Source organism: Neopelma chrysocephalum, unplaced genomic scaffold (assembly GCF_003984885.1).
Source record: "Neopelma chrysocephalum unplaced genomic scaffold, ASM398488v2 Primary Assembly neopelma1_59, whole genome shotgun sequence".
Classification (NCBI taxonomy): Eukaryota; Metazoa; Chordata; class Aves; order Passeriformes; family Pipridae; genus Neopelma; species Neopelma chrysocephalum.
In genome coordinates, this window is record NW_020897714.1 from 31,617,793 (window position 1) to 31,640,828 (window position 23,036).

The 23,036-nt window shown below is 43.4% G+C and overlaps 1 protein-coding gene across 5 annotated transcripts in view; it reads right to left on the minus strand.

Moving 5' to 3' along the window:
• PYROXD1 (pyridine nucleotide-disulphide oxidoreductase domain 1) overlaps positions 1–10,166 on the minus strand; it is a 13,669-nt gene extending 3,503 nt beyond the window's left edge. The window contains exons 1-9 of one of the 5 annotated variants that reach the window (XM_027680822.1): positions 10,062–10,166; positions 8,328–8,408; positions 7,363–7,482; positions 5,823–5,951; positions 5,073–5,146; positions 4,276–4,436; positions 3,684–3,784; positions 2,330–2,459; positions 1,360–1,472 (exon numbers count right to left, since the gene is read on the minus strand). In XM_027680822.1, the coding sequence (XP_027536623.1) occupies positions 1,360–1,472; positions 2,330–2,459; positions 3,684–3,784; positions 4,276–4,436; positions 5,073–5,146; positions 5,823–5,951; positions 7,363–7,482; positions 8,328–8,408; positions 10,062–10,145 (993 nt within the window). In that variant the 5' untranslated portion in view covers positions 10,146–10,166. The other 4 variants (XM_027680824.1, XM_027680823.1, XM_027680827.1 and 1 more) reach the window with 4 other exon arrangements.
• Positions 10,167–23,036: the final 12,870 nt, after the last annotated feature.

A 23,036-nucleotide genomic window follows, 5' to 3' on the forward strand; every position in this document is an offset into this window, starting at 1 on the left:
TTTCAAATCACACTACGTGTGTTACAGGGACACCCAGTCTTAAGATTTCATTTTGTATTTTTGCCAAGGTGAGAAAATACCAACGCAAAAACCTAATTCCTGATCTATCCTTATAATGCAGGCCTGGAAATCTCTCATGGCTCAACATCAGATCTATGTTGTCAGCACTTTCCTCTGCTTTAATCAGAGCATAGCATTTTACTTCCTAATCAGATGGAACCACCAAACACCAAATACCCCAACATACTGGTTTTGTCTGGGATAATTTTCTTAGTAGTAGCTGGTATGGGGCTATTTTTTGGATTTGTGATGAGAACAGTGTTAATAACCCAGGGATGTTTTAGTTGTTGCTGAGCAGAGCTTATCCAAGACCTTTTCTGTTTCTCCTGCTGCCCTGTCAGCTCTAAGGCTGGGGCTGCACAAGAAATTGGGATCGGAAGCAGCTGAGGCAGCTGACCCCACTGAACAAAGGAGGACCCCATGCCACATGATGTCATCAGCAAGAAAAGTTGGGGGAAGGAGGAAAGGGGGACATTCATAATTATGGGACTTGTCTTGCAAGTAACTTGTCATGCCTGTAAACCGTGCCTTCCTGGGAATGGCTGAACATCTCCCTGCTGATGGAAAACAGTGAATGAAATTTTTTTGGTTGTGTGCACATCTTTTGCTTTATCTAAATTGTCTTTATCTCAAAGTGAGATTTCTCACTTTTAACTCTTGTGCCTCTGTTTCCCCTCCCCTCTGTGGGGACCCAGTGAGCAGCTGTGTGGGGCTGAGCTGCTGGCCGGGGTTCAACTGGACACTGAACATGGACACAGAATGATCCAAAGGCTGAAAATTCTCATGGCAGCTACGAACTCTGGAATCATCATCCACGTTTGGATGTTGATTCAGTGTGACTTCCCTTGGTGAATATGAGCACTGCTATAGCTCAGTGTCCCAGATGAAGAATATTGGAAATAACTGCTCTCTTCCCAGGAGAAGATGTTAAGATTCATAAGATAAGAATACGCTGCAGAATTAACACAAAAATTATTCTACATTTTTGCCACATTAGCCAATTATACAAATGTTTTTCTCTATTTGTATAGGCTTAGTTTAACAGCTTATACTGCATATATACTGTGTATATACACATGGGGAGTAACATAATAAGCCAAGACCAGAAATGAAATATACTTTTCTCATGCTGGATGTTTCAATATCAACATACGCACCTTATTTTGAGATGCTACACAATATTCAAAACCTTTAGCAATCTGTATTTCACGTCAGAACAGAAACATAAAAAAAAGCATAAAGCTTCTATCACCTTGCTTAAAAAGAAACTTAAGCTCCAGAAGAAATCAGTATACTTACATTATTGCCATCAAGGAATGGTTTAACATTTGGCACTACTCCAGTTGCACTGACAATGAAATCGCATCCATAAATTTTTCCGTTAGTTAATTCCACATATACAGGCCATAGCACTGAAAAAGGGGAAAATTTTGCCCTGAGAATGTAACCAACAGAAATTATTTTATTTATTATGTCTTATAATAAGATATGAAATAAAAAGAAAAAAAATCTTTTGAGATAACTGCTTAGGTAGAGAAAAGGAAAAATTAAAAAATAAAAAAAATAATCAGAGGTTACGTATAACATTTCTTACCTTCACTCAGGACTAGAGGAAAAAAAAAACATTTTGGAGCTTAGCTCCAACTGCCACTTTTAAGACTCTTTGGAATTTTCCTAAATCAAAGCCCTTATTTATAGGGAGAAAATACTGTATCCTCTGGGATGTTCTCTAAAGTATGCAATTGACAAATATTCTTTTACATGTAAATTTACAGATGCACAGGAAATGCCTCAAAAGCAAAAAACATCAGAGATTTGAACTTCCTAGAATCTCATGCTGGAAGTAACTGGCTATTAAAATGTATTTAAAATATTAATTTTCATTCAGTGGAATTTATAGACAGAATTATTCATGAAACAAGGAATATTTTCTTCTAGTTTCAAGGTTTACTTCAGTTTTCAAATAAAATGTTGGTGGTTTTTTTCTTCTGTTTTAACTAGACTATTAAAATGTGACTTTACTGGACTGGAACAAGGAGGGAATGTTCTGCATACAGGATTTCGGTGACTTTATGGAAAAAGGGTCTGACCCATGAAGTTTTGTAATTTAACTGTAGCCCATAAATTTGATACTGTAAGTTGCTAGATCCCCATTTATAGAGATAAAGGATTTATGTTCCAAATCTGTATTTGCTTGCAAACAAGATCAAACATGCTCCAGCACTGCTTTATCTTCAACACGTTATATTTGATCAGCACTGGCACTTACCCTGATCTGGTTCTACATTTTTCTCTTCTTTAGGAAAAGTCAAAGCAGTCCTCTGCAGTTGTATAAATTCTTGCTGTAAGTATATGTTCTTCACTTCACATAATATTTCAATATGTACTTTATGAGAAAACTAAAGAAAGATAAAGTTGTAAACATAATGATTAGCAATAACAAGATTTTTAAAAGCAAGTATACCTTCACCTAAGTTGACATTACTAAACTGGAAAAAAACCCCACCATATATCCCATCCTAAAGCATGACACATTAGCCAGGTTCCCAAACTTTTTCCTCTTTTTGGCACAGATCTAACCATAGCCAATGGCAATTTACCTGCTTTTTCAGATATGTGATTTTTCTGGCATGCCAGAAAACATATTCAAGTTCCCCTGAGCTTACAGGAAGAGAATTCAAAACTTATCAGAACAGATAAAAGTAAATTCATCTTTTCTGTTTTTCAGGATTGCAAATACTTCATTTTTCTATGATGAGTGGAATTCGGCTAACAATATTAAGTTTGTGGTCTAAAAGCCGTAAAAACATATATTCTATTCCATCAACCTGTATTTCAACCACTTACCCCTATTCTGAGCTCAAGACAGAAGGTGGAGTTCCCTGTTTTTTGAACTATTTTGTGGATTCTGGCCTTGAACTGTTTTATTCTCCACTACAGAAACATTTCCACAGCCTTCAGCAGCCAAACCACCACCAATTAAGCTGCTGAATATCCTAAACATCCTTTAGCTGGTGTTCTAAAGCCACTTCTGTAGAATCTATGACTGATCACCTTTAAAAGGTAATTTCTAAAAATGCAAACCAGATGCAAATACCTAACAGCTAAGAAATTAATAAATAAAAAAATGGATAAAAAATATGTAATGTGAGGATTTTTACTTTATTTCAAACATGAAACTCTTCACAATGCCCATGTCCACTACTGATTTTGCATTTTGTTATCTGCTGTGACAGGAGGCTGATGTTCAATCCTACTGTTCTATTTTGCACCTAAGAAAATGTATATATGGCAGCTAAAAATCAGGACAATAGAAGTACCACTGCTTCTGATCAAAGCTAGGATTGACACCAGTCCTACGGAAATATGCAAGCCAACATTTATGTTTCAGTCTGAAGAGTAACTTGCTAAAACTATGCCAGTGGATCCAGCTAACCACCTCTTTCCTGAAGCAGAAAATTTTACTTTAGTTGTGTTAATGTATTTTGCTGTTTACTTCTTACAGGAGAACCAGTTCAAGCACATTTTATTTTTATAATAACCCTGAATGTGACATTTCGTGTTCTGTCCTCATCCAGTTAAAGCAACGTTCAAATGAATGTGTAAACAAGACTGTTCCACACCTCTTTAGTCCCTTTAAGATATAAGCCCTCGTGCCAGTCTGGGCCTAAGGCACTGCCCAGTTTGTCAGATGCTGCTGTAGGTCTTTCTTTTTCCTGGCTTCCTGAAGGAAACAGATGGAACATATCAGATTTAGTGTGCATACATACATGCTTGCCCACAGAATTCACAACAAGGATTCTCAATTAATAGAAATACCATTGGGCTGCCAAAAGGGAAAGCAAAAGTGTGTAATAGCCAAAAAATCCCACATTAATTTGCAGACAAATCAGACTCCAGACCAGCATTTTTAACACCTTTCAACTTCTCATTCTCAACTTCAACCTCTCATTACTTCATTGTCTCTGAAACAACCACGCCCCTGTTATGTGCCTGCACTATCAGCCAGCTACCCCCCAACTGCAGCAGCTTCTGGAGACCCACTGTAGACACTTTTTTGTAGCTTAATATCACTCATATTTAAACTGATGTCTGCTTGCTAGCAACTGTGCACTTCCCCTCCACTGCACAAAACATTACTAAATTAAATGATTTTAGGACTCTATTTAACATCAAATGCTGCTGCTGCAGTGTTAGGAGTCTAAAGCACCACACCTTCCACTGTGTACTTGGTTCTTTTACACTCGATTGGAGTCTCTCGTTTCTCAGCAGTCAGCTTAGGAATGAGAAATTCAGCTGCTCCTGCATCAAAAAAAGTGTTCCCAATGGCTTTGTCTTTGATGGCCCAGATGACTTCACAGCCTTGAACTTCATACCTGTGGACATTTAAACAAGGGATAAAGTGACAGACTACCTGAAAGGCAACATGTTTAGAAGTGTGTCAAGTTCCCTTCCAGAAGCCAGAACTAAAGGGATCCCAGACTTTTAAAACCTATCAAATCCCCTTCTAAATGTTTACATAAGGAACCCATAAAAAAAAACTCCTCAAGTTGACAGGTCATACTTTCTCACCAGCACAACCTTGACTGAACCAGGGCAGAGGGTGAGGGGAGGTAGATAAAATTTATAATAATAATATTATACAGTATTTCCTGCTCCCCATAATGTAAAAGAAGTTCAGGCATTTTTGCCAGACTGCCCACTGCTAAAACCAGACATGTGGATCTCATTTGTACTATATGGAACATGAACTGTATATTCTTGATATCTATGTGTCAAAGCTTCTTCAGAAGCTTTCCTAATTGTGTCATTAAACACCGCTGTTTTATGTGACAGCAAGCACCACTATACTGAGAAGAAAATAACTGTAATCAGTTTTGCTACTAAATGCTTTAAGAGCTACAATTTTGAAAGTCAACCTTCTCCCAAACTCATGTTCACTAGAATTAACATTTCATTGTTCAAGATTTTATTTAAATATGTATCTTGCAAAATCTTAGTTGTTTACTTACACTAATTCAAGGGCAATCCCACCATTTCCTACCACGACTATTCTCTCAGCTTGAGCCAAATTCTTCTGAAAAGCCTGCATTAAGAAAGGAAAAATGTCAATTACAACTTTGATCATGTTCCTTCACACCAGTGAATTATACCCTTTTTCAATATTTTCTTGCTCTTAGTCTTATTTTGATTTTCTCAGTCTAATGCTACACACATAGGCTGAGATCTGTAACAGAAGCTCATGACACCTGTGAAGGGATGAAGTAACTGATACAGCTTTACAAGCCTCAAATTGAGATAGGAATTAAATAATTACATTTAAGCTGACTAGACAGAGCTTTTAGAAGTATCCTGGATTCTATTCTCCTACTGTTCCTTCAGTAGCTTTTCACTGTAAGAAGTAGCCCTTTCTACCATGTACCAGACACACCTTCCCAGGGAAGTTTCTACTGGTGCCTACTTCCTCTTTATATTTTCAGATTGGATTCTGCCTGAAGGGTGAAAGAATATAATTTATTCTATATTATCATGTTAGAAATACGGTGTATGAGCTACCTATAAACTTAACAAATTTAGTGGCTAATTCATTTATTAAATGGTATTAATAAGGCTATTTTTCTGCTACTGAAAACGTTCCTATTTAAGGATGTACAATAACAAACATCATCTTCTGTTTCTTCATTTCACTCCACAATGATTTTTAGTATTTTGCAGCAGATGCAGGACTACATTAAACACTTCTAAGTCCAGAACACATTTACCTGTGCACTGTCAGTATCCCGGATTCCTAATACATATGGGTTTCCTTCAAAAATTAATTTTGGTTTTGCTCCAGCACATAGGCAAAGTTTTTCATATACATATTCCTTCCCATCTTCGGTGAAAATTTTCTGTTAAAATTTAAGAAAAAAGAAAAATCAATTCATCTAAGAGAATTCCCCTAAATCAAGACATCTAAGAGAACCTCAGCTTTCTTTTTTCTTAATGTCAGAGTAATTTGCACATATTAAAAGCTGTAACTGGCTTCTTAATGAGCAAGCCTTCATACAGTCACTGATTATGTGACATTTATTTGCAGCACACTTACCACAGACCTAAGTATATGACCAATAAAATGGCAAGTACACAGTGCACTCCAAGAAAGACCAAGTTTACCACTTGGTGGCACTTTGTACTCACTAGCTGTGCTAAAAGAAAACTATGTTTTCTGTGTGACAAATGTCCCCCTGGCCCCAGTAACAGAAGTAGACTACTATATATTAGCAATTAAGAATCTCATTCTAAACATTTCAACAGCAGTCAGCCTGTGTTAGCCAGGCACAGGCTAGGACACAGTTTAGAAAGACTGCAAATTCTGTTCTTTGCTGAAGAAAAAGGGGAGGCACTAAAGCTATGTCATTCTGAAAAAATAAAATCTTAAATGTAACTTTTTTATGACCTTACTTGTTGTTTTACAAACTAGAAGGTACATAGTGCTTTTGCACAAAGAGAGTTTTTAAAGGTTTTGGGCAAAAGATCCTCCAATTACATGAGTCATTTATGTCCCCAGAGACCTAAGCTAAAACACCATCACAATAACCATGTAAGAATATAATTAGATTCAGAACATTATTAGAATCCACCTGGAATCATATCTCCGAGATTTAAAGTGAGCAAAACCAGTTTTGGATCTGAATGTGAGTTTCTTATAAATGCTGAGGTGAAAAATAACACGACACAGATGCTAATGAGGATCTGCACATGCTGTACACTGCTCATACTTCAAAGGTATTTCCTGCTAAGAGAAAGGAAGCAAATGTGGAAATGCTGGTTCTTTCAAGAATTTTTTTTTTTTGGTATCACAAAGTTGTTAATGTTTTGGTTTCTGTAGCAAGAAACAGTAATTTAGCAATAAGAAACATCTCCAGTCAAGGGCTACAGAAGTTTTCACATTCCTATATTGAGAGACAGTATTGGTTTCATTGGCTGTTTTCCCTGCTATTCCAATTAGATATTCAATGCAGTATCTCTAAGTTGTCAGAGATTTAAATCTAAGAGATACAGTTTCTCAATTAACAAGTAATTTTTGATGGGACAGTTTGGTCCCCTGTACAAATTTACATATTTCTACTTGAAAAACAGTGTAAGCAATAAGTAAATTAAAGTTAGGAAGTATTTTCTTTTAATTTTGGTAACTTAACACTTCAATAACCAGAATGGTCTCACCCAGAATTTTTCTCACCTAAAACACTCAACTGCTTCCAAAATTATTTTTTATACAAATAATTTGAAAAACTACATAAAAAGAAAATATTAGCTTACGTGTTCATCACTTTTCAACTGTTTTACTCCAGACTGTATAACTTTAATATTAGGGTATCGTTTTTCTAATATGGAACTTGGTTGCTCTTCTACATCAAATTCCTCAAGTGTTTTGGAGACCTGTAGGAAAAAGACAGGTGTTTAAAAATACGGATCATTTATCCCTCTCTTTTTCTAAAGCTTGTAACAGAATGTGTTATGTTCATTTCCAGTAAAGAAGTTTTCACAGTGTAAAGCCCATATTGCCTGAAAACATGTTATCATGTTACTGCTAAAAGTTCCTTTTTCTATACAGAATATTCTCACGTCTATTCCTGGTTAAAGAGTCAAAGTACTACAGAGAATTTTAACCCTAAGCATAGAGATTAAGTTCCTTCAGAGTGGGAAAGAGAGCAGTGTTTTCCAAGATCTGAGTACCTCTGCAAAACTAACCTAATGAACCTACTAGCCAGAAATCTGAATCAAGCAGGGATTTTATTTTCTTTTTCAAACCAGCAAGAAAGAGGTCACTGAATCACCAGCTGCTGGAGACATAGACGAACCTCAAGGCAACTTCCCAGAAGGCTATCCCTTCTTTCGCTACTTTGTCAGAAATCTGATTCTGTCCCAAGTTCAAACACACTACTGTAAATGAGAACCATGGGCAAGACTAAGACACCATTTCAGTGCCTAAAATGGAGCACCCACTACTAAAGCAGTGAAATAAAACTTCAGTAACTCTGAAAACACTTCAACCATGGAAGTACCCAGTTCAACCTTTACTCGAATGGTGTGAATATACTCACCAGTTACTAATGATTCTGAATCGCTATAAAATAGCTGATCAGTCCTACTGACACCACTGGAATCACAGTAGTGTGGAAACAATTTCAAAGTCATGGGCATTTTCAGAACTGGGTTCTAAATTATCTGTACATATAAACTTTGAAGAGGTCTTGCCGTAAGAAAAATCAAGTCTCTCTTACCTGTTTGAAATTAGTTACAGCTTTTATAACTGGGGAAGCTGTCATTAAAAAAATGTCGTCTGAGGGGAATTCCGTGGCCAGCTTGTAAAGAAATAGAAAAGTGATGAGAGTCACCATCAGATTTTAAGACAGTAAAACTACTGGCGAAAAGCAATATGTGTTAATGCATTACTTTAGTCTTGCAAAATCCTATTGTATAAACATGACTTCAAGTTTGTGGAAATGAAGAGAATTTGGAGACCCAGTATTTCAATTAATTCACACACAAATATACCTTCAAGAACTGCAGCCATGGCATAAGGACTACTTTATTCCCACAGTATTCCAAAGGCCAACCTGTGGAACAGACTATGATCATGTGGTGTCTGGAGACACCCAGTTGCTGGACGCATATTTTTCTTATTACACAGCAGTGACTAATTGTTTACAGGTTTTTCAAAGATGAAATGCTGATTTCTACTGGGTATTTTAAATGTTATTTAACAGATTATCACCTTCAGGGTGCTACTAAGTAACACAAGACTTCTAAGGCCCCAAGCCAGAAACAGAGTTCCCCCTTTAACCTCAGCAAGTTTACAGGTAACCCAAACCAAGCAGTGCTGTTGATTAGAGGGAAGGGATGAGATCCAGAGGGAAGGGGTGCTATCCAGAGGGACCCTGACATCACCAGAGAACAGATATATCCGAAACATAGTCTTTACACTGCTCTGCACTTTAGCAGATAAAATATTCTTCACCAAACTAATATGCACATCATTTCATACCACATTACAGGTACAAAATTACCTCCAGTTACTGTTACCTAAAAGACATCAACAACCTTGAAACCAAGAAACAGGACTAATTTACTTTTAGAAGTTTTGCTCACAGGGAGCTGAAGAGAACTGGACAAGCTCCACAGGTGTATGGCCTTAAAAAACGGTTCCAATAAAAACTGAGCAGTATTTTTATAAAAAGGAGAGCAGCACAGCAGCCTTCACCTTGGCTGTGGCAGAGTCCTTTGTGGCTATGAGGAATAAATCCTGCAGGGCTCCTGCACCTCCCTGACCTCTGGACCAGCACACAGAACGCCAGCTTTCTGCACCTATTAAGTTTTAGCCCGCTTTTTATGGAGCAATTGTGAGCTGCTTCAAAATAACGCTATCAGGCTGTTCGTAGCACAGTTTGAACCTCTTGAGAAGCACTTCTAGACAGATAAATACGATTATACTACAACACTGCAGCCCCGGGGCTAGGTTTGTCTTTCCGCTTTTTTTCAAGTGGGACAAAATATCTGTAAGAAATGAGGGTGGCAGGTAGGCCGGAATATGGAACAACTGTATAAACAAGAATACTTATGGAGTCACTACCTAACTCTAGTGAACTGTTTCTACGAGAGCGCACACGGTGAGCCTGTGAGGGGCATTTATGTCTCTGAGTAACCGCAGGCACCCGGGCGGTCCCGTCAGCCGCGCAACCCGGTTCCGCCAGCGCACGGCCGGCCCAGGCTGCTGCACGGGGTCGGTGGGGGCCCTGAAGTTCCGCCACGGGGCCGAGGAGCCTCCCCACCGCGGGTTTCTTGGGGACAATTGCCGCCTGGAGCCGAGCGGGGTCGGCGCCCGCGGGGACAACATTGCGGCCGCGCCTGAGGGGCCTCGCGCCCGCCGCGCTCGCGGGCAAGGCGGGAAGGGCGGTGGGGGCGGTGCCTTGTGCGCACGCGCGCGGCGGGGGCGCCGCGGCCCCCGCCCCTTTTACCTTCTCGGCGCAGGTGACCCCCGCGATGCCGCCGCCCACCACCGCGAACCGGCTCCGCGCCGCGGCCCCGCCGGCCCCCGCCATCTCCCCGCCCGCTCCCGGGAGAAACCAAGGCAGCGGTTTTTCCCGGCCACGTCCTTGCCGGGGTGCGGCGGCAGCGGCAGTAGCGGCTCCGCCTACGGCGGCCGGTAGCGCCCAAATGTCCTCCGCTCCCGCGGAGCCGGGGCGGGTGGGGCGGCGGTGACTCACCGCTCACGGACCCGCCCCGAAACCGGGCTTTCTGCTCATTTCCTATCCATTTCTGTATTGATTTTAAATAATAATGACAATGACAACAATAATAATAGTTTCCCCCTTTGACGGGGCGAGGAATTCGCGGTCCTGAGCGCTGGAGGATTTTGGTGGACTTTGTCACAGGACCAAAGAGAACTGGTAGCTAATAGCTACGATAAAAATTAAAGGCAAAACTATACATTCAGACCTTTAGTCGTTCCCTAACAAACAATCATGGGCAAAAACCCCACGGAAGTGTAAGAGTCTGTGTTTTCTTCACACATACGCATCCACCACCCCATCAACTTTGGACACAATACTAGAAGTATAATGTAGACCACGATGTGAAGGTTTAGATTGGATATGAGGACAATTTTTTTCAGGGAAAGGGTGTTCAAGCACTGGAAGAGATGGCCCAGGGAGTCACCACCCCTGGAGGTGTTGAAGAGACGAGTGGATGTGGTGCTGGGGGGCATGGTTCAGTGGTGGGCTTGGCAGTGCTGGGTCAGTGGTTGGACTTGGTGATCTGAGAGGACTTTTCCATCCAAAAGGATTCTGTGATTCTATGATTCCATTGAGCTAATGTGTCTGAGATGCTCCTCTCCCTACCTGCATAGCTCTCCCTTCACAAGGTATAACCTTTGGGTCTCTGTTGCTGCCCAGAAAGGGCACAGTGCCCGGGTTTGGTGGTGGTGAATCCACAGTTTTCTCTTTAGTCATTGAAGAAAATGACTTTACTCTTTGTTTGTTTTTGAGAAGAGGATAAAAAGTGTACTGTAACATGAGAAGTGTGTCAAAGTATGGAAATAAATTTAAATGTGACATACTGCCCAGCAGTGCCTGTAGTTTGAGATTAGCTGCTTAAAATTACTTTGGGCTTTTGCAGTCTAGTTTACCTTCGAGTTTTCAGCATCTTAGTAAGTATGATTTTGTCTGTAATGTTGACCTTCAGTGATTTTTTTTTCCTTGGAGGCAGGGATAAGGTATGAAAGATAATACTACTAATTGCTTGCACTACAGAAGATGGTGCTATTTTATGGCCAAAGACATTCCTGTAGCTATTCAGGGTATCAATCACAGCCTTCAAAACTGTTGCTTCCTGATGTCAGTTAGTTACAAATACTTTCATTTTGTCTTTTTTTTAAGAAGTGACTTTTTCCCTAGCATTGAAGGTAATTGAAGTCCAGACAATTGGTGGCCATTTTGGTCATAAACTAAATTATCTTCTCCAAACACATCCCATTCCCCTGTAAATTACCTGAGTAAGTGACCTGACCTAAGTGGTGCAAGAAATTGGACAGACTTGCGTCATCAAATACAAGAATACCATCCAAGGATTTTATTCTGCAGTGTGTGATAAATGATGGGAGAAATTCTCATATTGCTTAGAGTGAGTGTTTGCTTGTGCAAACTAAGGAAAGTTGTTACTGCCTCCATTCACAAAAAAATGTGAAAAGCCATTTTGGATTTGATGGAGCAAAATAAGGCCCTGAAAATATTTTCTCATAATTAGTGTGCCTTCTTAGTTCCTAACTGACTGCAGGGAGATGCTCAGTGCAGGTCTGTAAAAACTTTTCCACATTAATAGTGTCTAATTTGTGTAGGGGATGTAATGACCTTGGCTTTAGTAACAGTTACCCATTGCAAATTCATTCCTGGCACTTCTTACCAAGGGTAGTGCATGTGCATTGGAAAGGGACAGCAGAGGTTGCGAGACCATGAGAGCAGGTGGTAGTCATTGAATAGGTTTTATTTTTTATTAAACAAGAACTCTTATTGTTCTCTGAGGAACTCTGAAAATCACTGTGCACCCATTGTAGTGCCTATGGCACTTACATCAGCGTGTGCATAATCTTCAATGCATGACTTTGCTTATCTGGCACTCACAATCTAAATATAAATATGACTGTCACCCCAAAGTCCAGTACCCAAATCCTTGCTGCAGTCCATAGATGGAGCAGGTATTGACCTGGGAGAGTCCTTGCAGAAATTCTGGAACAAATCTCCTTGTCTGTAAAGCACAATAGTTTTTCTGTGAAGGAAAAAACCCCACATGCACAGTTACAGGTTGACTGTGTCTCTAGTACCCTGCATCCTCTGCTAAATGGCAGAGCACGGGCTGCTGGATCATGGCTCTGTTCTGAGAAGCCAATCATTGCCTGCCAGTGGTGATGCCCTTTGTATTCCTATGAACCTTCCCTTCCTGAAAGTGTTTTTGGGCAACTTGGATGGCTGTAGGCCTCTGTTTGTTTGGGCCAGGATGGTAAGTTTTGTCTGGGAATATCACAGAATCATAGAATCAGCTGGATTGGAAGGGACCTCCAAGATCATGAAGTCCAACCCTTGATCCAACACCGCTGCGGTTGCTGGACCATGGCACTAAGTGCCACATCCAGTCTCATCTTAAAAACCTCCAGGGACGGAGAATCCACCACTTCCCTGGGCAGCCCATTCCAATGCCTGATTACTCTCTCTGTAAAGAATTTCTTTCTAATGTCTAACTTAAACCTCCCCTGACACAGCTAAAGACCATGTCTTCTTGTCTTGCTGATAGTTGCCTGGGAAAAGAGACCAACCCCCACCTGGCTACAACCTCCTGTCAGGGAGTTGTAGAGAGTGATGAGGTCTCCCCTGAGCCTCCTCTTCTCCAGGCTGAACAACCCCAGCTCCCTCAGCCTCTCCTCATAGGACTTGTGCTCCAGTCCCTTCACCAGCCTAGTTGCTCTTCTCTGGACCTGCTCCAGCACCTCAACATCCTTCCTGAACTGAGGGACCCAGAACTGGACACGGTACTCCAGGTGTTGCCTCACCAGCACTGAGTACGGGGGAAGAATCACTTGTCTGGACCTGTTGGCCACACTGTTCCTGATCCAGGCCAGGATGCCACTGGCCTTCTTGGCCACATGGGCACACTGCTGGCTCATGTTCAGCTTCCTGCCAATCCAAACTCCCAGGTCTCTCTCTGCCTGGCTGCTCTCCAGCCACTCTGTGCCCAGCCTGTAGCACTGCAGGGGGTTATTGTGACCAAAGTGGAAGACCCGGCACTTGGCCTTGTTGAACCTCATCCCGTTGGAATCAGCCCAACTCTCCAACCTGTCCAGGTCCCTCTGCAGAGCCCTCCTGCCTTCCAGCAGATCAACACTCCCCCCCAGCTTAGTATCATCTGCAAATTTGCTGATGGTGGACTCAATCCCCTCATCTAGATCATCAATAAAGATATTAAACAGAACTGGGCCCAACACTGATCCCTGGGGACACCACTAGTGACTGGCCGCCAACTGGATGCAGCTCCGTTCACCAGCACTCTCTGGGCCCGGCCCTCCAGCCAGTTCCTGACCCAGCACAGAGTGCCCTTGTCCAAGCCGTGGGCTGCCAGCTTTTCCAGGAGTATGCTATGGGAGACAGTGTCAAAGGCTTTGCTGAAGTCCAGGTAGACACATCCACAGCCTTCCCCTCATCCACCAGGCAGGTCACTTGATCATAAAAGGAGATCAGGTTGGTCAAACAGGACCTGCTCCTCCTAAACCCTTGTTGGCTGGGTCTGATCCCTTGTCCATCCTGTAGGTGCTGTGTGATTGCACTGAGGATGATCTGCTCCATAACCTTGCCAGGCACTGAGGTCAGGTTGACGGGCCTGTAGTTTCCCGGATCCTCCTTCCGGCCCTTTTTGTGGATTGGCGTCACATTTGCCAACTTCCAATCATCTGGGACCTCCCCAGTGAGCCAGGACTGTTGGTAGATGATGGAGAGTCACTTGGCGAGCTCTTCTGCCAGCTCCTTCATCACCCTTGGGTGGATCCCATCTGGTCCCATAGACTTGTGGGGATCCAAGCAGCTCAGTAGGTCACTAACGGTTTCCTTCTGGATTACAGGGGGGCTGTTCAGCTTATTATCTCTGTCTACAAGTTCCAGAAGCCAGCAGTCCTCAGGACAACCTGTCTTACTGAAAACCGAGACAAAGAAGGTGTTAAATACCTCAGCCTTTCCCCCATCTTTGATAACTATATTCCCGCCCATGTCCAGTAAAGAATGGAGGTTTTCCTTGCCCCTCCTTTTGCTATTGATGTATCTGTGAAAGGACTTTTTGTTATCCTTCACAGAAGTGGCGAGATTCAGTTCAAGTTGTGCCTTCGTCTCTCTAATTTTCTTTCTACAGGACCTAACTATATTCCTAAACTCTTCCTGAGTAGTCAGCCCTTTTTTCCATAATCGGTAGGCTCTCTTCTTTACCCTAATTTCTTTCAAAATCTCCCTGTTCAGTCAGACTGGTTGTCTTCCCTGCTGGCTCACCTTTAGGCACACTGGGACTGCCTGCTCCTGTGCTTTCAAAACTTGCTTCTTGAAGCACGTCCATCCCTCCTGGACCCCTTTGTTTTCAAGGGTTGTTTCCCAGGGCACACTCTGAACTAGTCTTCTGAATAGGCCAAAATCTACCCTCTGAAAGTCCAGCATAGAGGTTTTATTGATGGCCCTCCTTGCATCCCTGAGTATTGAAAAGTCTATTATTTCATGATTGCTGTGTCCCAGACGTCCACTGACTACCACATCTCCCACCAACCCCTCTCTGTTTGTGAACAGGAGGTCTAGCAGGGCTCCATGCCTGGTAGGCTCATTTATGAGCTGGAGCAGGAAATTATCCTCTATGCACTCTAGGAATCTCCTAGACTGCCTCTTCTCCGCTGTGTGGAGTTCCCAGCAGACATCCGGCAGGTTAAAGTCACCCACAAGAACAAGGGCTGGCGATTTTGAGACATCTGCCAGCTGCTCGTAGAATAATTCATCACCCTCATCATCCTCATCTGTGGTCTGTAACAGACTTCCACCAGGATGTCAGCCTTGTTGGCCTTCCCCCTCATTCTGATCCACAGGCACTCAACCTTATCGTTACTGACTTCAACTTCTACAGAGTCAAGAGGCTCTCTAACATATAAAGCCACCCCTCCACCTCTCCTACCCTACCTGTCCCTTCTGAAGAGCCTGTAGCCACCCATGGTAGCACTCCAGTCATGTGAGTCATCCCACCACGTTTCCATGATGGCGACTACATCATAGCTTTCCTGCTGCACGATGGCTCCCAGCTCCTCTTGTGTGTTACCCACACTGTGTGCATTGGTGTACCTGCACTTCAACTGGGCTGCTGATGTGACTCTTAACTTGAGCTGTCCACCCTTGGGCTCCTCTCTGGAGAGCCCGGTTTCAACCCCTTCCCCCTTCAAACCTAGTTTAAAGCCCTCCTGATCAGCCCTGCCAACTTATGAGCTAGAGTCCTTTTGCCCTTGCTGGATAGGTGAAGCCCATCTGGTTTGAAGAGACTAGGTATGATGGAATTTGCCCCATGGTCAAAAAACCCAAAATTCTGCCGGGGGCACCAATCCCTTAGCCACCTATTGATAAGATGGGTTTTCCTACTCCTCATTCATCCCTGCTACTGCAGGAACTGAGGCAAACACCACCTGTGCTCCTGTCTCATCAACTAATCGACCCAGCACCTTGAAGTCCTTTTTAATTGCCCTGGTACTTCTTCCATTAATGTCATCACTGCCAGCCTGGACTACCAACAGTGGATAATAATCTGATGGCCGAATTAGCTGAGGGAGTCTCCTACTAATATCCCTCACCCAGGCCCCAGGAAGGCAGCAGACCTCCCTGTGGGATGGGTCCGGTCGACATATAGGCCTCTCAGTTCCCCTCAGAAGGGAGTCACCAACTACAACTACCCTTCTTTTTTTCTTTGTAGCTGTAGTTGTAACCCGTCTGGTAGATGGGGTGCAAACAGGAGACCTTCCAGACAGATCTTCCTCTTGTCTGTCCTCTGCCTGATTCTCTGAGTCCAGGGCCTCATATCTGTTCTCTAAGGGCACCCAGGGGAATGGTGGGGGTTGGGAGGGGATTCTTTTACCTCTCCGGTGAGGGACCTGTTTCCATTCCCCCCATCTACCTGGTTTGCTCCAACTGCCTGATGGCAGGAGGGACAGGGCTTCACCGTCTCCTGCTGGATTTCTTTTGGAGTCAAAAGGGTGCGACTTCACCAGTCAATTTCCCTTTCACTTTCCCTAATACTTCTTAGTCTCTCTACCTCTTCCTAGAGCTCTGCCACCAGGCACAGAAAGTCATTCACCTGCTCGCATCGCACACAGACCCCACTCACACTGTCCTCTGGTACTAACACCAGGCTCAAACACTCTGCGCAGCCAGAGGCCTGAACAGCTGCGTCCGTCTTGGTGTCCCTCTTAAGGGGTTCCGTCTGTGTGGACACACCCACACCCTTCATCTTAACAGAAGCAGCAACAGCTTTTGCTTTTTTGGAAACCATTGCTGGCTTAAACTGAGTTATGACGTGCCACGTTCCTGTTTGCCTGCTCCTGTTTGCCGCACTCCGGGTCGCTGACGCTCCCGGTAGCCGTTTAAATCCCTCTTGGCAGTGCTGGGTGCTGAGTAATGTATCACTCATGAGCAATGAATTCATGTACAAAAAAAGCCCTTATAGCGATACATGCTATAAGGAATTCTTTGTCTTTCACTACCTACCATTTCTCAAGCAGATGGAAAAATTGCTCAGACATTGAGAGCATGAGGTCCTGATCCACTGATTAAATGATAAAGATGAACAGAAAATTACACACTATTTGATTGGCGTTTGGAAGGGGATCAGAGAAGTAATGAGACCTTAAAAGAGCACAAAACATTTTACAGGATGAGTGACATTAAAGGTTCCAGGAATATTTTTTTTCTCAGTTTGTATCTGATTCACATAAAGACGGAAGATATAATATTATCATTGTGGCTAATCTGAATGTTTTTTAAAACTACAGACTTGCTTTTGGAAAAACACCTGAATGTTTTGGCACCAGGATGTGCCAGTTCATTATGATCCCAGTAAGAAAAGCACTCAGACTCTATAAAGTATCGCTTCAAATGACATTTATTGTAGCTAACGCTGTAATAAAAAAGAGGATAGTGTAGGCAATTGCACATCCCTCTAGATGCTGGGAGCCCTGAGTTGTGCAGCGTTGGATGAGTCTCCAGCGAGGCACACCATGTAGATCACATCAGTGGAAAGGCTACCCAGCACTGTGTTTTTTTGAGCTCTTATGGGATTTTCCTACAGAAAAACATTTCTATTCATCATTTCTACTGTCAAACAAAAAGGATATTCTCGTGAGAACTCCTTGATGCGCTCGTAGACCAAGGCAAGGCCATGCAGGCAGTGTGATCGCCTGTGCTGAGTGGGAGCTGATGACAGACTCCTCATTACAATTAGCTGGATGAGTTCATCCTGTGGCCAAGGGAACATGTGCAGCATGGCATGGCCTGAGGGGAGGCCAGGCTGTATGTGCAGCACTGTACAGCACAGCACAGGCTTGGGTCATCCCAGGTCAGCTGTTTTGTGGATCACTAACTCCTCGATGTACAATGATCTTCCGGCCAGGATAACTAACTTCCACCCCTTGATCCACACACAGTTGACCTTTCTAACAGATACAATAAGTTGCAGATTATATCAGTAAATATTTTTGGATACTAGAAACATTACTTTACAAAAAACAATTACTAAAATTAACAATACAAGAGTAATAAAACAAATACTGATTGTGAAAACAAATGTAGGATAACAGTCACCTTGGAGCTAGGACCATCAGAGAGGTCCTGCCATCAGGTTCCACCCCTAGTCCCATGTCCCCTAAGACACAGTGGTGCAAATTTCACCAAACAGTCCAAATATGTGATGTAGGAGATGATGAGGAGCTTTGGTGCTGCTGGAGGGCAGAGATGTCCAGCACTTCATGGTCACTGATACACAGCAAGCAGAGATCAAGAGCAACACTGTGAGGCTCCACATAACAGTTCTGCGTGAGAGAGAAAACAAAGACCTTTTGTTATATACAGCATAAGTTCAGACATGTAATGAGGGATGTCTGCTTGCTCCTTTAGGATTAAGTATGTGGCTCCTGGTCCATGTGTCCCTGTTACACCCTTGTCTAGAAGCTCCAAGCTCTTTGATTCTTCGATACCTTGACTTCATGTCCGGAGAAAAATAAACAGTTTCCTGTAAGAGATTTCTTTACATTTAGTGAGAAAATAGGCATTTTGGCAAGAAATAACATGCAACTTCCCAAAAACATTACAAAGATTACTGAGACTAGCAAGCATTGCTATAGCAAGGGACCATCTGTGTGGATGAGTTTCCCTTGATGAGCCTGGTGTTTGCACTTGCCTCTGTCATCATAGAAACATCCTGGACTGTACCTCATAGTGCTGTTGTCCCACCAGAAGACTCTAGGATAAAGTCTTGGAAGCATGCTTTACTATTTAAATTCTTTACAACCCCTTATGTATAACTACTGGCCAGTTATGGAGAGTGTGAGAGGGGAGCTGTGCATGCATCTCTTAATAAGGCATTGCTTCATCCCATTGGATCAACTCCTCTGGGGTGATAGGTATATAATATACCCTGTGCCCTACATGCTTGGCTACCCACTGTTGGGCCATTTGGCCTCTAAAATTAAGTCCATTGTCTAACTGGATGCAGGCAGGTGAGCCTATCCACTGGCTAAGGAACCTCAGGCCTTTCAGACTTCCTCTCAGGTCAGGAGGTGCAGCTGGGGACACAGCAACATAGCCGGTTATGTATCTAGAATCAACAGCATGTTCTGTAGTCCCTGTGCTTTTCATAAATGTCCTGTGTAATCTGTCTGTCTGAGACAGAGCATCAGGAGATAAAATAACACTCCTAATCCGAGTGGACAGATCTGCTGCAGCACTATGCTCCCTCTCTTCCCCAACACCTGGAGTGATGTAAGAATCAAAACCTGTGGGTCAAACTCACAGGTTTGAATTCCCATATCTTTTCTGCCTTCTGCTTCCATAAGTCCTGATACCACAATGGTTTCTCATGTACTGTACAGTTGTCCACTTGTCACTTACTAATCCCTATGGCCCATGGTTTCTACACTGCCCATCACTCTGCACTAGTATTGTCCCCCTTCCCTCTTTGCTGCAGACTCCAAGGTGCCCTATCATCATCTGATATTAGGACTAACAAAAGTTTGTGGAGTTGGCTGGTACCTAACACAACAACATGGGAGACATCGTGTTTACACTGTTCAAAAATGGCTTTTTCATCATCTCCCCATGCCAATTGATTCTTCTGTTTTGTTAAATTATTTGGGGTGTTTTGCCCCAGGACAATGATGATTCTTTTTAGATCCCAACAAGAAAGGCACTAAGACTAACACGACAGGAAGATATTATAACCCAAAAAAGGTAATAGCAACTTATAAAATCTTATGTTTTGTCTGGTGCTGAGATGATACAGCATCAGATGGATCTCTGACCAGAGCACTACATATCTATATCTATATCTATATCCATCTATATCTGTATCTTCATCTGTATATTTACCTATGTAGAGAGCAAAATATATATACCAAGGAGTGTAAAAACATCCCTGTACTTTTTATTTATACCTAGATACACTTTATATAATGTATATACATATGTATATATAAAGATATGTAACATATATAATATGCATGTCTATAAAAGTGTTGGTATAAAACATGCTTTAATAAAAGCTAATGTAATTAATAGCTGAGGTTTAAATACCAATGGGAAGGAACTAAATAAAAGTAAAAAGTGGGAGGAAGACTGCCACTTCACAAAGTTGCTGAACAGACTTGAGCATGGCTGGGGAGGGGGACAATCAAGAGGGCGGGGGGTGTCACAAAAATGGGTTGTTGATGCATGTGTTGTATGGGAACAACACGTGAATATTTGTCTGGGAAAGTAATACCATTATGGCCCAAGACATTTGTCTGCATACTGTACAAAATATTTGTCATTTTGAAACACATCCTGATTAAACTCCTGAAACTGTACCTGTATATGTTGGAAATGGATGTGTTTGTATACAAACCTGTCAGGGGAGACAGCAGGTCTGTCAGTAGCCTGGCACTTATCAACGAAGCAATCGACATAGACCAGATTACAGTATACCCCTGAAAGGAGGATGACACACGGAGTGCAAAACAATGTAAACAGCTTTAGGGAAGGAAGTGAGAAGAAGGAAGACAGGATATCCTGTGCTTTTTGTGAAGTCACTGTGACTGTGCTATAGCTGGGTCACCATGACTGCTATAGCCAGTCACCAGCCTAAGGATGGAAAGCCTGAGTTAAGAATTAAATCAATAGCCCACCTGAAGTGCATGTACACTAATGCAGGCAGTATGGGCAACAAACAAGAGGAGCTGGAAGCCATTGTGCAGCAGGAAGGCTATGATGTAGTCGCTATCACGGAAACGTGGTGGGATGACTCGCATGACTGGAGTGTTGCCATGGATGGCTACAGGCTCTTCAGAAAGAACAGGCAGGGTAGGAGAGGTGGAGGGGTGGCTTTATATGTTAGAGAGTCTCTTGACTCTGTTGAACTTGAGATCAGCAACGTTAAGGTTGAGTGCCTGTGGACCAGAATCAGGGGGAAGACCAACAAGGCTGACATCATCATAGGTGTCTGTTACAGACCGCCCTACCAGGATGACGAAGGGGATGAAATATTCTACAGGCAGCTGGCAGATGTCTCGAAATCGTCAACCCTTGTCCTTGTGGGTGACTTTAACCTGCTGGATATCTGCTGGGAGCTCAATACTGCAGAGAAGAGGCAGTCTAGGAATTTCCTGGAGTGTATAGAGGACAATTTCCTTCATCAACTGGTAAATGAACCTACCAGGGGTAAGGCCCTGCTAGACCTGCTGTTTACAAACAGAGAAGGGCTGTTGGGAGATGTAGTGGTTGAAGGCCGCCTGGGAAATAGTGACCATGAAATAATAGAATTTTCAATACTCAGAGATTCAAGGAGAAACAACAATAAAACGTCTATGCTGGACTTCCGGAGGGCAGATTTTGACCTATTCAGAAGTCTAGTCCAGAGCATACCCTGGGAAACAACCCTTGAAAACAAGGGGGTCCAGGAGGGATGGATGTGTTTCAAGCAGGAAGTTTTGAGTGCACAGGAACAGGCCGTACCGGTATGCCGAAAGGCAAGCCGGCGGGGAAGACAACCAGCCTGGTTAAACAGGGAGATTCTGAAGGAAATCAGGGATAAAAAGAGAGTTTACCGACTGTGGAAGAAAGGGCTGGCTACTTACGAAGAATTCAGGAAGACAGCTAGATCATGCAGAAAGAAAATCAGGGATACAAAAGCGCAATTTGAAGTTAAATTAACCACTTCTGTTAGGGATAATAAAAAGTCCTTCTATAAATACATTAATAACAAAAGGAGAGGCAAAGAAAACCTCCATTCTTTGAGGGACTTGGAGGGAAACATAGTTAATAGAGATGAGGAGAAGGCTGAGGTACTTAACACCTACTTTGCCTCAGTTTTTACCAGTAGGACAGGTGGCCCTCAAGGCAACTGGCCTCTGGAGCTGGTAGACAGAGATAGGAAACCAAATAGTCCCCTTGTATTCCAGGAGGAAATAGTTAGTGACTTACTGAGTCATCTGGATCCTCACAAGTCTATGGGACCAGACGGGATCCATCCTAGGTTAATGAGGGAGCTGGCAGAAGAGCTTGCCAAGCCGCTCTCCACCATCTTCCAACAATCCTGGCTCACTGGGGAGGTCCCATATGACTGGAAGTTGGCAAATATCACCCCAATCCATAAAAAAGGCTGCAAGGCTGACCCGGGTAACTACAGGCCTGTCAGCCTGACCTCGGTGCCTGGCAGAGTTATGGAGCAGATTATCCTATGTGAAATCACACAGTAGCTACAGGATGGACAAGGGATCAGACCCAGCCAACATGGGTTTAGGAGGGGCAGATCCTGTTTGACCAACCTGATCTCCTTTTACGATCAGGTGACCCACCTGGTGGATGAGGGAAAGCCTGTGGATGTGGTCTATCTGGACTTCAGCAAAGCCTTTGACACTGTCTCCCATAGCATACTCCTGGAAAAGCTGGCAGCCCACGGCTTGGACAGGGGCACTCTGTGCTGGGTCAGGAACTGGCTGGAGGGCCGGGCCCAGAGAGTGCTGGTGAACGGAGCTGCATCCAGTTGGCAGCCGGTCACCAGTGGTGTTCCCCAGGGGTCAGTGCTGGGCCCAGTCCTTTTTAACATCTTTATCGATGATTTAGATGAGGGGATTGAGTCCATCATCAGCAAATTTGCAGATGACACCAAGTTGGGAGGGAGTGTCGACCTGCCGGAAGGCAGGAGGGCTCTGCAGAGGGATCTGGATGGACTGGAGAGATGGGCTAACTCCAATGGAATGAAGTTCAACAAGGCCAAGTGCCGGGTCCTGCACTTTGGCCACAACAACCCCCTGCAGTGCTACAGGCTGGGGACAAAGTGGCTGGAGAGCAGCCAGGTGGAAAGGGACTTGGGGGTGCTGATCGACAGGAGGCTGAACATGAGCCAGGAGTGTGCCCAGGTGGCCAAGAAGGCCAATGGCATCCTGGCTTGCATCAGGAACAGTGTGGCCAGCAGCAGCAGGGAAGTGATCCTTCCCCTGTACTCTGCATTGGTGAGGCCACACCTTGAGTATTGTGTTCAGCTCTGGGCCCCTCAGTTCAGGAAGGACATTGAGGTGCTGGAGCGGGTCCAGAGGAGGGCAACTAGGCTGGTGAAGGGACTTGAGCACAAGTCCTATGAGGAGAGGCTGAGGGAGCTGGGGTTGTTTAGTCTGGAGAAGAGAAGGCTTAGAG